The sequence below is a fragment of the Chinchilla lanigera genome, unplaced genomic scaffold (assembly GCF_000276665.1).
Source record: "Chinchilla lanigera isolate Chin_1 unplaced genomic scaffold, ChiLan1.0 scaffold00021, whole genome shotgun sequence".
Taxonomy (NCBI): Eukaryota; Metazoa; Chordata; class Mammalia; order Rodentia; family Chinchillidae; genus Chinchilla; species Chinchilla lanigera.
Genome location: NW_004955422.1, coordinates 28,212,476 through 28,227,504, shown reverse-complemented (window position 1 = coordinate 28,227,504; position 15,029 = coordinate 28,212,476). Strand labels below are relative to the sequence as shown.

Here is a 15,029-nt window from a genome sequence, read left to right as displayed (position 1 = left end):
AACCTCACTGGGTGACCTTGCAGGTCTTGGCTGGGCTCCAGAGTCCCTTACACCTGCAGTCAACTCCCTGCTGTGCCACTCACTTGCTGTGTGACCTTAAGCAAATGGCTCAAGCCCCAGTGTCTCCATCTCTGTGAAAGGGGGAAATCTTCCAAGTGCCCATCTCATCAGTAGTTTTGCAGATTACAGAGGCCACACACAACAGACAAACCCCACATGCCTGGCCCAAGTGCATGGGATGTGGAGCCTGTTATTGCTGTTATCACCTGCAGCACAGAGCTGGAGGATAAAGGGGAGGCCCAAGGAGTGGGAGGGTTGTCCAAGGCCACACAGCTTGTGAGAGCAGTGACTGAGACAGAGGCTCAGATCTCTGTGCTTCTCCCATCTTCCCTCCATGTGTCCCTGTCCTTACCCCTCTCCAGTACCCAGGGTGGCCTGAGGGAAAGTGGGGAGGGCGGGTGGCTGGAGACCAAAGCACTCAGGTGGATTTGTGGTGGTAGGAGGCAGTGAGGCCTGTCCCGTCCATGGGGTGGGTCAGCAGGGATAAAAAGATGCTATCTGCGGACGGCTCCTCCAGCTCTGGCACAGGCAGCCGGGCTGCCTGGGAACTGCTCTCACTCTGTCACAGCTGACTTCATCTGTGCAGTGTGACCTCAGGAAGGCGCCCCAGAATTGCCCACTGAAGGTGCCCTAAGCCTGCTTCCCAAGGAGCTCCAGAGGAACAAAGCTGGGGCTGTGTATCCCAAGACCCGAGAGAGCCCCAGCTCTGCAGCTGGCTCATCCTGTGACCCTGGAATCATCTCTACTTTCATGGCCTCCCAGGTGGGGCTCTTGAGAGAAACACTCCCTAGCTGGCACTTTCCACACCCCTGCAATTCCTCCAGAAGGTACTGTGAGCATACCTGGCCTGGCAGCAACTTCTTGTGAGCCTGGAGAGGAGATTCGTGGACAGGACCCTGGACCCTTTGGAGACCCTTTCCCCTTTCCTGGGAGCTGGCTCTGCCTGCCCCTCCAGCACGAGCACCCTGCCCACTCCAGGGTCTCCAGGGTAACACAGCTTCCTGTTCTGTCTAGCTGCTGGCCGAGTGGCTTCTACCTGCCTCTGCTCTCTCAGGGATGATGCAGTTTTGTGATGGAGACTTGCATAGTTCCCATCTCGCCCTGTGCGCTCCAGGAGTCCTCTGAAGGTGAGAGCCCCGTGTGCCTTACCCCCTGCGGTCACCCCAGTAGCCTGCACAGGCCTGGCACCCAGCAGTACTCAGCAGATATTTACTATAGGAGTGAATGTGTGCCTAACGCGCCCGGCCTCGCAGGAGCTGCCAGGTCTGGGAGAGGGGACAGCGTAAACACGGATGCCTGCCTGGGCAACCACATCCTCTCCCCAGTGCCCGTCCCTGTGCACTCACTGGACTTTCCAGACACCCTTGTCCTCCATGCTATTTACGTTGGAACAGACCGAAGGATCACGTGAGCACCAGACTCCTGTTCTTCGGGCCTTGAGATAATTATCTGGCCCTTATTAAACCCTTAATTATCCGAGCTGCTAATCAGGCTCCTGAATATAAGGGTTTCCTCATTTCAGGGTTGGAGGCAGGTGTCAGTCAGCTGCAGAACTCCGTGGGCTTGGTGAGGTAAGGACAGTCTCCCCGTGACTCCTCGCAGAGTTTCGTCCAGCAGTGTCATTTTACAGATGAGAAAACTGAGGCCCAGAGAGGGGAAAGGACTTGCCTGAGATCATACAGCAAATGGGTGCCAGGGCCAGAGCTTGCGTCCATGTCCTGATAACTCTAGTGCCACCCACCTCACGGGCAGGCTCTGAACATTGTGACCATCAGGTGTCCAGGGCTCAGGGAAGGTCAAGGAGGTGGTAGGTCCAACAGGCTACGGGGAGATCAGAAAGAGAAACCCCTGCTCTGTTTTGCAGGAGCTCAGAGCTGAGCTGGGCAACTGTTGGGGCCCCTAGGAGTGTACGGCAGGCAGAGGAGTGGGAGGGGAAACAGCAAAGGCTAGAGGTAGGAGTGGGAGGCTTCCTGGTGGAGGAGGCCAGGGCTGAAACAGCCCCTGAGACATGAGCAGGTGACAAGTGGGTAGAAGGTGGGCATTCTAAAGGGAATGGGGTCTGGGGACGTGAGCATACTGTCCATGGGAGACCAGCTGGGAGGCTGCCCTCCAGGCTGACACAGGCCAGACCATCATGGGTCCGTCCTCGGTCCTTTCAGCCAAAGCGTGAACTACACTCGTGGCCCTAGGCAGGAGGATTTCAGGTCTTGGTAAGTAGGAGGGGGATTTCTGGCACCAGTGGTGAAGAGGAGTTTCTTGGGAACCTTGAATCTCGGGACTCTCACAGAGACCTTGAATGAGTTTGTTCTTTGTTGGCTATACAACTTTGTGTGTGCCTCAGTTTTCCTGCTGGTGAGACCATGTCTCAGGGGACCTCTAGGGGCTCTGATTGAGACTTAGGACTCCATGCGGAAAGGCGGCTACACTGGAGGGGTGGCGGTGCTGTTGGTATGTGGCTGCTGCAGTGGGAGCTCCCTGGGCACCAGCTTGTTCCGGCGGGGTGGCACTTCCCTGGGCACCAGCTTGGCTGGGCACTGCACCTAGGCAATGCTGTGAGCGAATCTCCTACCAACATGCAGTGCAAGCTGGCCAGAGAGCACCAGGCCCATGGAGAACTGAGCCCTGAAGAGGGGAGCACACTGTGGGGTGACTCCAGAGACCCCATGTTGCGTGTGGATGGTCCTTGGTCCCTCGGGGAAAGGGCATAGTGCTGTTTGACGGCAGACTGGCTGGACTCTGAAGGCTCCTGGCCCCACAGTATCCTTGAGGCCTCGGACACACTAGGGGACAAGGGCCTGGTGGACTGCAACCAATTCAGGCTGCTGGGCGCAGGTGGAGCCATGCTGCGGATCCTGTGTCTGGCGCTCTTCGGCCTGCTGCCTGACGTGCGGGCCGACCCTGGGGCACTGCTGCGGCTGGGCATGGACATCATGAACCATGGTGAGCCTGCAGGAGGGGGCTGCAGGCTGTGGGAGGGAGAATTGCTTGTGTTGCAGGGCCTTGAGCATCCTACAATCTTCAAACCAAACCCATAAGCAATGTGTCTATAATCTTCCCGTTCTAAGGGAGGGGAAACTAAGGCCTAATGCTCCTCCTAGTTAGATTCACAGTTGGAAAACCTGCTTTGGAGTCCCTCCTGGGCCCTGATCACAGTGGCTGGTGGCCACATCTCAGCTGTGGGAGTGACAGGTGGGGGTGAAATCCCAGTTATGTCATCCACTTGCTGTGTGACCTCAGGCAAGTCACTTGCCCTGTCTGTGTTGCTATTTGTCTATCCGTAAATGTAAATACATCTAAAACAGGATGACTAGTCCTTCCCTGGCAGGATAAAATGAAATGTGAAATTAAAATCCCCTGGAAGAGGATTTAAAAATTTAAAAATGTATTTTCTATCTCTACCCCACCTTGGTGACCACAAGAGAAATGGAGTAGAAGCCAGGCATAAAAGACTAGTGATTGTTCATTCAGTTCAGTGCTTGTCCCCTCCCTGGGAACTCACCTGTGAACAGTAGAGGGGTTTCTGTGAGGACGTGATTTGGGGTTGGGGCCTCCAGCCCTGGGCAATCAGGCCTAGCACCTGCATTTTAACAGGCTCCCAGATGAGCTCCTGACCGCTCAGTTTGGGAGGACCTGGGTCACAGGGAAGGGGGATGTGCTGGCTTGGGGTTCAAGGCATCCGGCAAATGGGTTTCTGCGCTCTTTCCACCCGCCAGCCACAAGGGATTTCTCTCTTCCCTCCCGCTTCCCACTTTTTGCCCTCCCCGTCCTTGTTCTTGCTGTGCCCTCTGCCCAGCAGGTCACCCTTCATCTCTTTTCTTCCTGGTGAAAATTCCTATTCCTCCTTCAAGGACCAGTATGTCACCTCCCCCTGGCAGAATTCCCCAGCTCTTCCCTTCAGACCCTAAACACTTCATGTGGCTCTTATAGCTGCCCACACTTATCTGTTATGGATTTGTCGCTTGTTAATGTCACTGCTGGAGGCACTCCCCAGTAGACTGGGGAAGGGTTGGGGTTGGGCATGACTCATCTCTAGATCCTTGGTGTTGCCAAGCCCAGGTGGGGCACAGTGACTATAAGTGGCTTGGGATGCTCAAGAGATTAGTGGTGTGCAGGGCAGAGTGGGGAGTCCAGCTAAGTGTCTCTCTGACCCCGTGCCCCCCAGAGGTCCAGAGGGCCATGGAGGAGAGTCACATTCTGGAAAAGATGGCAGCGGAGGCAGGCAAGAAACGTCCTGGGGTTAAACCCATCAAGGGCCTCAGCAAGTAAGCAGAAGGGGCGTGGGGGACAGGGCGGGAGTGGGGTGGGGATGCTGTGCCCCAGGCCTGAGAAGGCAGGTGACAGCGGCACAGGGCCTGGAGCCTCTTCCTTGCCTGCTGTGGTCTTGCTGTGTGCCTTGGGCAGGTGCTTGCTCCCATGTGGAATGTAAGGAGGGTCATTCTGAGAAGGAACTGATATTGGAAAGTCAGCCTCTAACTCCTTACATGCACCATGAGATTGCTGAGCTTGTGCGGAATTAAAGGAGAATATTGCCAGTGGTCGATCTGGAAAGGCACCAACTACCGTCGAACAACAGGAGGAAACTGGTTCCGTTGCGAGTGCCCTGTGGGACTGCGCAAGGGAGGCTCTGAGGCACTGTGGGACTCGGCGGGAGACAGGACCGGGAGGGCTGAGGGCTCAGGAGAGGCAGGTGGTGTCCGTACCACATCTTCCTTATCCTGGATCTCGACTGGCGGTTCTTGACTGGGGTGATTGCCCCTAAGGGGACAGTTTTGGTTGGCACTCTCAGGGAGTGCTCCTGGCACCCAGGGGGTTGCGGTCAGAATGTTACAAACATCCTCCTGTGGACAGCCTGCCATGGCGAAGCACAGATTTGCCCCAAACACCTCCGGTGCCACTGCTGAGGAGCCCAGACCTAAGCAAACCCCACTTTATTTATGGGGAAACTGAGGGCTACACAGGGGAAGGGAACAGACCAAGGTCACAGGGTCAGCCATGTGCTGAGTGCTTTCTGTATATGAATTGGTTCATGTCCAGCCTTTTATTTCATTTCATGGTGGGCCCAGGAGACAGGCTGATCCCTGTAATGTGGCACGGAAGGGTTACCAAGGCCTCCCGGGAGGGGTGGAGGAGGATTGGGGGCCTGGACTTTGCGCAGTTCTCTTCACTGGATGCCTGTGCCCTCCCAGTATGAAGGTCAAAGATGTCATCACACCCATCATCACACTGAACTTTGTACCTGGAGTAGGCATCTTCCAGTGTGTGGCCACGGGCATGACCATCACTGGCAAGAGGTGAGTACAGCAGAAGAGGGGACGGGGAAGGGGGCTGTCTCACGCTTGCGGGCACAGTTATTGTGGACCTGCCGTGTGCCAGCTGGCTGCCGTGATCTGAGATGATGCAGACCTGGTTCCCATTTTCATGGGAAGCAGACTAAGCACAACCACAGACTGAACAATTGGCCTAGAAGAGGGGATGCGCTGAGCAGGAGAGAAAGGGCGTCAGAAAAGGCTTTGGGGTGGAGGTGACAGCTGAGCAGTTTGAAGCTTATGCCGGGGTTCGCCTGATCAACAGGAGAGGGGAAAGGCTGGGTGTGTGACTTTGGCCAGGTCCCCTCCCCTTTTTTGTCTGAGGGTGGTCCCCTCTCCTCCCCGCTCAGAGCTGCTGAGGTTGTGGGCGGAGAGGGGGAGGGAGAGGGGCAGAGATGCCCATGATGCCCGCCTGCCTCAACCTCCAGCTTCACGGGGGCGAACATGGAGATCATCGTGGTCCTGAACATCACAGCCACCAACCGGTTTCTGCGGGGTGAGGAGACGGGACTCCCCATGTTCAAGAGTGAGGGCTGTGAGATCATCCTGGTCAGCGTGAAGACCAACCTTCCAAGCAAGTGAGCGCCCTGCGGCTGGGAGGAGGGCTGGTCCGTGCTGCCGCCCCAGCCAGCACCCCTCCCCCAAGACATGGGGCTTCCTTAACTGTGGCGTCCTCTGCCCAATGCCCTGACCGCGGTGTGCCGTCTGCCCGTCTGGTGCCTCTGCCTAGCATGCTGCCCAAGGTGATCAGCAAGTTCCTGGACAGCACCCTGCACAAAGTTCTCCCTGGCCTGGTGAGTGGCTCTGTTTGACCTCTGCCTTTCTGGCTGGAACTGCTTACATCAGGGTGGCTTTGGCTGCTGGCTTTGACTGGTGCATAGTGGCTGAGAAGCCTTCGGAGGCAGCGGCAGCTCTGTGCCAGGAAGTGATGTGATCATCTACGTTTCTCCAGGAGCATGGGCTGGGGGAGACAGCAGCCCGCATGTCCCAGCTTGCCAGCCCTGCTTAGCCGACCAGCCTCTGGGGAGTGTGACCTCACTGACTACAGGCTGTTGTCAGGAGATCTGGGTCCTAGTTCAGACTCTGCCACTGACTTCCTGTGTGACTTGGGCCTGTTTCCCCACCAGTTCCTATCCCATCAGGCTCTTGAGATCATTCCCCCAGCGGTGCTGGGCTGTGAGGAGTGAGGCCTCTCAGTCTGGTGATTCCTTGGCTTCCAGATGTGTCCAGCCATAGATGCGGTCCTGGTGTATGTGAATGAGAGATGGGCCAGTCTGAATCGTGAGTATAGCCCCAGCCACACCCAGCCCCTGTGTGGAGACAGCAGGATGGCTGTCGTTCCATCCCCCATTGTCCACTTAAATGGCAGGTCCCAGTCCAGCCTTGGGTCTGGAAGAGGGCTGAGGCCACAGTGTCCATCCCCCCACCTCCCAGATGGAAAGCCTGAGCCCCAAGGGATTCTGGGTCCTCCCTTCCCATCTCTCCACCCAGTCTTCCCTCCAGCACTCCCAGGACCCCAAGCACTGCAGCCATTCTGCATGCACCCCCAAACCTCGTGTCCTGAAGAGCCATACCAACTGTGGTGATCAATATTTGAGTTGCCTTTACCAAGGGGACCTTTTACTTCCACCATTTTGGGGTCCACAGGCCTCCCCAGTGTGGGAAAAAGTATATCCCAGAAGCTGGGACAGAAAAACCTGGTTCATATCCTTGGCAATGTGGCCTGGAAAGTCCCTTCTCTCCTCTGAGCCTTGGTTTGTTCATCTGTAAGACAGCCAATGCTCCAGCCCGTCACTCTGCTTCAGTCCGTGCTGTGACTCCCTTGGAGAGTGTGCGGCTCTGTCCCTGCAGAGCAGTGTGATGTCCAGGCCAGGCCCCTGAGCCTCCATGCTGTAGCTGAAGTCTTGGGTCACAAAGAGGCACAGGATCAGGGAGCAGTTGGTTGGTGAAGGCCTCTCTGTCTTCCCTGGAGTAGGCACCTCTCTGAGCAGAATCTCTGCTTCACAGACCCCATGCCTGTGGGCCGTATGGGCACCATCAAATATGCTTTGGCATCCACACCCACCACAACAGCCAGCCATGTCCAGGTGGACTTTAGTGTAAGTTCCAGGGCCTGGGGGACAGGAGCTTGGGCTCATGGCTGGGGGAAGCTGCCTCCTAGGACAGGCGGCTGGATGGGCTTTTGGGCTGGGAGGCCAGGCCTTCCATGACAGTGTTCCCTGACATCTCTAGATTTCTGCTTTAAGCATAAATCTTGAGTCCACCAGCTGATTTGGGGGTGCCAACTTTACCCTCACACTTCTCCCATGGGTATTGCTTTTCCCAGTGAGAGGGGCTTGCCACTTGTATCTGGTCATTGTACAGTCATGTGGGGCCCCTGGGGCTCAGGAGAGGGAGGGCTTGGCTAGGGACCACCGTGAACTGGGGGCAGAGTTGGGTCCTCATTCAGGTCTCCAGAGTCCTAGGAGATGAGGTGAGATATATCTTCCAGGAGTAGGGGAAAAAACTTCTAAGAAGTCATCCCTTTGTGATCTCTTCTCCCAGCAGGGTTTAACAGTGGTCCTGTTTTGGCCACCCATCTCCTCTGGCACCTGAGAATAAAGTAGAAACCTTATCTGGATAAATGAGGGCTTCAAACTGCCAAAGTCAGAGCACCAGTGGTCTAGTGACTGATACCCTTATCCTTTTGTGCCCCAGGTTATCCACGTGTACCTGGGAGAGCTGTGGTGGTCTGCTGTGGCTCTAACATTTAATGACCTGCTGACTTGGGGCCTGGTTTGAGCCCCATTAGTCTGGAGGCCTGAGGCTGACCTGGCCTCCATCCCTTATAGCCGACTGTCTTCCTCCTGGCCCCCCACAGCCCTTGGTGCAGCAGCAAATGGGCAAAACTATCCCGCTGACCAACACTGAGGAGGCCCTTGAGTTCCCCGGGAACTACACCGAAGGCTCATCCCAGCTACTCTTGTCAGCTGCCTTCCTCACAGCGGAGCTGGGCCTACTGCGGAAGTCCTTGGATGTGAAAATCCAGGATAAGATGGTGAGCTGTCCAGGGCCTGCCCTATCTGCCTCTACCTTCTATGACAGTCCCTGCCTGCTTCATCCACCTGACAACGTTCTGGGGCTGTGGGCCACACTAGAACCAGAAGGAGTCTGGGCTTGAGTTTGGCTTTTTATCATGACTTCACCCACCATCCACCGTCCACCATCCACCATCCTTCTGTCCATGTGTCCATGTCTGACTGTGCAGACATCTGACTCCTTATTCATCTGCATCTCTCAGACCTTGGTCAGCCCCCTCCTTCCATCCGGTTGTCACTCACCCACTCATCCATCCAGCTTCCGAGAATAACAGCCTGGTTTTGTCCTTCCAAACAGCAAATGCCTGTCTCTTACTGCCATCCACGTAGCACCTAGAACATGGCCGGGCACTGTTGAATGAGTGAATTTAGGCACCTGCCACTTAGCACCCACAGCCCTGTATTCTTGCCCAGCTTTTCACGATTCATCCTCCTGCTCCCTCACACATTCCATCCCCTGTCCCCTGAGCCTCCATCTCTGCATCCTCCTTCACTGATATCCGTTCCTCTTCCCTTTACCCACTTGCCATCCGTCCATGTGCCTCCCACCCAGCTTCTCACCCGTCCACCCATTCACTTAGTTTCCCACTCTTCCTCCCATTGCACCGTCTTCCCATCCTCCCATCCTCCTGCTCATCATTCCTTTCATTCCCCCACCCATCCACCCATCACCCATCCACGTGTCTGTCCTTCTACCAGTCCATCCATCCTTTCATCCATTCACTTACTCGTCTGTTTATGCATCCCCTGTCCATCTACCTACCCATCCCTGAACCCACCCACTCACCCCTCTTGTCCACTGCATCTATCAGTTTTGCCCTCTGCCTTCCTGCTTTTCCGTGCATCCACATTTTCTTAGCACTCGACCTCACGCTGAGAGCTGCAGGCACTGGAAGGTGTAGATCTTGGTCTGGGCTCCCCAGGCGTTCCTTCTCCAGGTCAGCTGGAATGGAGAGTGGAGTGACAGAGGGAGCCTCAGAGGGAGCACAGTATTGAGCCAGAGAGGTTGTTAGGAGCGTGGGGAGCTTCAATCCCCAACCTTGACTTTGATTTTGCAGATTGGTGAGCTGCCTCCACAAACCACGGAGACCCTGGCTGACTTCCTCCCTGAGGTGAGTGCTAACCCGTGACTACTGCACTCTCCCCTGCAGTCCAGGCAAAGGGAAGGGAGGGGCTCGGGAAGCAGCTTTTCAATGCTACGTGTGCCTTGCCCCTCATGGAAACACCCCAGCTTCTCCATAAAGTATTCTTAGGGTCCAGCACAGAAACAGCTCAGCCTTTACACACTACTACTTTGTAGGTCTGATATAGAAATGGCCAAATGGTGTGTTTTGCTCCTGTGTCTCCTGAGAGGCACATCCCATGTTGTGCTTCCTGTATGACAAGTACTGTACGTCATACTTCCTGTGTCCAAGTAGAAATCAGCACGTTCATGAGGGTCTCTTGATTCTGAATGAAGTCCCTGTCCAAGGATCTGAGTGAGGCCTCCTGGTTTCCGTAGGTGGCCGAGGTCTATCCCAAGCCAAAGCCCTTGGTGACCCAGATCAAGCTAAATAAGTCCCCCAAAGTCACCATGAAGTCAGGAAAGAGCCTGCTGCACCTCCACGGCACCCTGGAGATGTTTGCGGCTCAGCGGGGAAAGCACCCTGTGTCCCTCTTCCTCCTGGAGGTGGTGAGTAGGGTCTGCCCCACTCCTCCCCAGCTTCGGAGATATCCATACTGCGGGGGCGGGGGGCAGTCTTCAGTGAGAGCCGAGAAGTGGATGGGAATTTTGAGTTCATCTCAGCTGTGTGGCCTCACCTCCTGGGCACTGTCATCTCTCTGATCCTTGGCTCTGCCCTTGAACCTGTCGTGGCTGGATAGATCAGCGCACAGTGGCCCAGTGATGTAGCCCTTCCTTCCTCACTCCCTCCTTCCTACCTACATCATTTCTTAGCAGCTGCAGAGTCAGGAATAAGTTCATGCAGGGGACTGTGGGAGGCTGAGAGACCACAAACCCAGTTTGAGGAGTCACAGTGGACTTCCCAGAGGAGATGATAGCTGAGCTGGCTTGCAGTTTGAGAAGAAGCTGGCCAGGGGAAGTGCTGATGTCAAGGAGGTGGGGCATGGAGAACACCCCAAGCAAAGGTCACAGCAAGGCAAAGGACCACAGTACATGCAGGGACCCTCCATGGTGCCAGGTACATCTGGCGGTACTGCTGTGGCCCAGGACACAGTCAGAAGCATGGGCTACAAGCGTGGCGACTGCTGGGTTCACTGTTGGGGACAGGATGGAGAGGAGGGTTCCTACCTTGCCTTGGCAGTGCTGCTCTTGGTAGGGACCTGTGCTTTCGCTCTGCTTCCTCCTCACACCAGCACTTCAATCTGAGGATCCAGTACTCAGTGCATGAGAACCGGCTACAGCTGGCCACCTCTCTGAACAGGTAGGACCTGTTGCCCCGGGCTGGCACCACCAGCAGCACTTAGCTTCCTGCTCCAGGCCCTTTCTCTGTGATCCAGGAGAGCTGTGGGAAGAGCATGGGCGGGAAAGACGACTGCTCAGTGTCCCATCATAGGTGACGTGCAAACTAAGACTCACATATACCTGAAGGCCATAGAGGGGAGCCCCTGCATCAGGGAGGGGTTGGAAATGCTTGAGATTCCCCCTTTTCCAGGGTCAGGGCTGATGGCTCTGGCCAGTGTCTCTCCCCATCCGCTGCCTGACCCCTTTCCCCACAGATTACTGAGCCTGTCCCGGGGGTCCTCATCAGTTGGCAACTTCAATGTAAGTGTCCCGGGGGTTTTCCCTGGTCTGGTTTGAGACCAAGACTGTGTCGGTTCCTCTGGGAGACCAGGGATGAGGCCTTGGCAGGAGGTAGGAAGAACAGAGCAAGTCCATTTGGAGGTTTGGGTGCTCCTGACTAGCTCTGTGACCTTGGGAAAGTTGCTTAACCTCTTGGATTCCCCGCTTCTAGATAGAATTGAGACATCTCCCTGGATTGATGCTTGAAACACTGCCATGGGTAGTGGTGGTCTGGGCTGGCATCACTTGGCCCAGCTGTTTTGTCTCTATAGCCTTGGGCCCAACTCTGAACCTGCCCCAGCAAGTGCTGTGTCCTGTGCTTTGCTATGTGTGCTGAAACCCCACAGAAACCCTGCGAATAGGGGCTACTGTATCTTACTTTCACAGTCAGGAGAACTGAGGCACAGACAGGTGGTGGACAAATAACTGCTCAAAGCTGCTGGGTTTTCCCTTGGAGGAGGAGTTAGGTCTACAGCACCCACTCCTGTCTCCTGAACTTCCCCACTCCTGCATCATAACCTGAGGCCCCACATGTGCCCTGAGCAGGAACTGAGCAGAGGCCCACAGAGCCCCAGTTTTGATGCTAGCTGGACAACCTGACGTCTCCAAAATCCACTGCTCTGGTCCCCAGGCCTAGACAGAGGGAGGCAGAATGGACTTGCATTGTATTGCATTGTATTGTATTAGCTTTTTTTGGATTGAATGGCTTGGAGGATGGCATGTGGATGTTTTCTTTCTTTCTCTCCCTCAGGAAAAGGAATTAATCAGCTTCATCACCGATTATCTCCAAGAAGCCTACACACCAGTGGTCAATGGTGAGAATTCATTTTACTGGTGCGAGGAGCATTTTAAGCAAGAAGGGGACCCCCACACACACACTTGGTCTCAAAGCCCATCACTGACTGCAGATGGGGGAGGCCAAAAGGGAGTGGATGGATGGTCATCACTGAATCTTTGAGGCCAGTATAGTCTTACTATTACCTGCTCAGGGACAAAGGCCCACCCACATATTGGACTCCAACCCTCGACCTCATATCACAAGCGAGATTTTGACCTGGCAGTAAGTACATGGCAGATGGGTACATATGTTTATGCAGTTGGCAGACATCATGAATTAATCACTGTACTATTTCCTCCTACTCTGCTCCAGGAAGCTTCTTAATCAACTGCAGAACAGTCAGGGTAAGATGATGCTTTCTGTATTTCTCAGATGTACTCCAAGTGGGGCTCCCACTCCCAGATCTTCTGGCGATCAACTACGACCTGGCTGAGCTGGACATAGTGGAGGTGAGGGGAAGGGATGGGAGAGAACATGTCAATCACACTTTTCAGCCAATGGGTGATGAGCAAGAACCCACCTCTCTCCAGCTAAAGGAAATGAGGCTGGGGAGGGCTGGTGGCCATCAATATAATCTTGCCAACCCCATGAGCAAGACCATGTCCCTCAAAATCTGGGGAACTTCCTTGGCCAGGGTTGCCCCAAATGATGCCTGAACTCTGCTACTGTCTTGATCTGCCACATTGGACAATTGCCTGATCCTCTCTATGCCTCTTTTTGTCTGTGCTTAAAGTGGGGATGAAAATATGGGCATTGACTTCACAGAGCTGTGGTTATGATTCACTAAGATAATTCACCTAGGGCAATTAGTAACCCCATCTCATCTCTCTACTCTGGGAGGTAAGGTTGCTTGCCCCCATTTAACAGGTGGGAAAATTGAGGCTCAGAGAAGTGAAGGGACTGCCCCAGGGGCATAAGGGTGTCTACTTCAACCTTGGTGTAAAAACTGCACTGGTTTCTATCTTCTGATCACGGATCCAGTTCTGGCCCTTCCCTGTGCCTGGGTGACCTTGTCATAACTCCCCATCCCCTCCTACCTGGCCCTTTTTCTCCTGCCAGAATGCCCTGGTGCTGGATTTGAAGCAGGCCTGACCGCACAGGACTCCATGCCAGCTGCCCGCACACCACCATCCCTGCACCCTGCAGTGGGGCTGCCTGAGGAGAGCCTGTGGGCTTGGCCCTGGCCTTGCTTCCTGTGAGGAGGAGACAGTGGGACAGGATTGGGTTGCGGCCTGGCAATAAACTGGAGAAAGGCCCTGACAAACACCCACACTTTAATGTCTTTTGTTGCAAGCTGATGTGTGGCTTTTCCTCCCCTTTGGTAGGTTTGGGGTCTGAGCCCATTTTGGGTTGGGGAGGACGGCCAGTGACAGCCTTGGGGTGGGCAGGAGCATGCCCATGCCCTGTACCATCTCAGATCACCACTCAGTCCCCTGTCGTCCCACTGTACAGATGAGGACCCTGAGGCACAGGGGTCAGTGTCCTTATCCAGGGTCACACTGTTTGGCAAATGGCAAAGCTTTTCCTGCCTCAGCTCTCTGCCCCTAAATTGGTAACTAGAGGACGCTCCATTCATAGGGAGCCTGTGTCCCCAGGAAGCTCTTCCCTGTCACCTCCCTCTATTCTCACAGCAGTTGAGGGGTCAAGGGTGGTCCCTCCTTCACCAACAAGGGGACTGAGGCTTGCAGAGGTAAGGCCACCTGGCAAATTGAGAGCAGAGTTGGGATTGGAACTTGGGCTCTGGAGCCAGCCTTCTGGGTTCAGGTCTTGGCTCTGCCACCCTGCTGCTGTGGCTGAGTGTCCCAGGTGAGTCACTTTATTGATACAAGCCTCAGTTTCCTCACCTGTACGAAGGGATGTTGTCAGTACTGACTTCAGCAGGGTCAGGTGAAGATGAAAGAATGGAATCGTTCAAAATGCTTAGCATGGTGCCTGGCTCACCGTAGGTCTCAGTAAATTCCAGCCATCAGCTGAGACAGATGGGAGAGGGGCTTCTGTCACAATGTGGCCGGGAGGCACCAAGTGTGTGTACGTGGCGAGCATGTGCCAGGGGACAGTCTGAGGTTGGTTCTGCCTCCCACATTCACGTGAGGATCAGCGGCTTGACATCTGCTACATCTGTTCCCTTCACCTCCTCTTCTGGGCTTCACTTTTTTTGGGAGGGGGCTGTGCTTCTGGGGATGGAACCCAACACAAGCCAGGCAGGCACTCTACCACTGAGCTACGTCCCAGCTCTGATAGTCTTAAATTGATTCACTTTAAAGTGAATGTATATTTAACATAAGTGAATTAAAAATAACTTTAGCTGGATCCTGAAAATCTGTGCTACTTGCTAGAACAGAAAGAAATAAGGAAAGGAAGAAAACAGAGATCCAATAACTTTGAGAAAAAAAGCACATCGGGGTCCCTGTGGTCAGCTGCTGCCCCAGCTTGGGCGCTGTGTGGGGCAGCGGTGACTGTGTGTCTGTGTATCTGTCTCAATGTGTGTGCCTCTGTGAGTGGGTCTGGATGTGGGGTCTGGGTGTGAGTGGGTGTGGGTGGGTCTGCGTTTGGGCACACGCATGTGTCTGTGGTGTGACCACAGGCCTGCTCAGGGGGCCAGTGTTCCCTAAGCCTGTGAGGCCCTGGCAGTTGGACTCCATCCTGGCCTGGCACAGGGCCATGCCACAGAGTAAAGAGGCCCGGATGCCAGGACTGCCCCTTATCTCTCTCTTTCGGCCCTAATTCCATCACCTGTCATCTCTCCAGCTCGGGGACAGTGGCAGCCTTGAGGCAGGTCTGAGCGGTACTGATGCCTGGGTAATCCGTGGGTGGTGACGTCTGACCCTGGGCCTCCTGGAGACACCCCTCTGCCCCCACCTCGGGCCCCCGCCTCTGCCCTGTGTCTGATGGCAGCCTCACAGCCCCCCAGGCCATCCTGCCACCTTTCCAGCCGTATGCAGGTGGGGAAATCAAGGCTGTTAGAG

General features: G+C 55.1%; 1 protein-coding gene and 1 long non-coding RNA gene across 2 annotated transcripts; one reads left to right on the top strand and one right to left on the bottom strand.

Annotated features, from left to right (window-relative positions):
• The first annotated feature begins 2,900 nt into the window (after nucleotides 1-2,900).
• Bpifb6 (BPI fold containing family B, member 6) lies at nucleotides 2,901-13,317 on the top strand. Its single transcript, XM_005384854.2, has 15 exons — nucleotides 2,901-3,000; nucleotides 4,223-4,322; nucleotides 5,247-5,351; nucleotides 5,795-5,944; nucleotides 6,097-6,160; nucleotides 6,587-6,647; nucleotides 7,374-7,465; nucleotides 8,227-8,403; nucleotides 9,502-9,555; nucleotides 9,945-10,115; nucleotides 10,799-10,866; nucleotides 11,162-11,207; nucleotides 11,977-12,040; nucleotides 12,436-12,512; nucleotides 13,123-13,317. The coding sequence occupies exons 1-15, from the start codon at nucleotides 2,901-2,903 to the stop codon at nucleotides 13,153-13,155; spliced, it is 1,362 nt and encodes a 453-aa protein (XP_005384911.1). The 3' UTR covers nucleotides 13,156-13,317.
• LOC102004176 lies at nucleotides 6,973-10,882 on the bottom strand. Its single transcript, XR_260927.2, has 4 exons — nucleotides 10,734-10,882; nucleotides 9,231-9,386; nucleotides 8,687-8,776; nucleotides 6,973-7,957 (listed from the first exon to the last, which is right to left on the bottom strand). It is a non-coding gene; the product is annotated as an uncharacterized LOC102004176 (long non-coding RNA).
• Nucleotides 13,318-15,029: the final 1,712 nt, after the last annotated feature.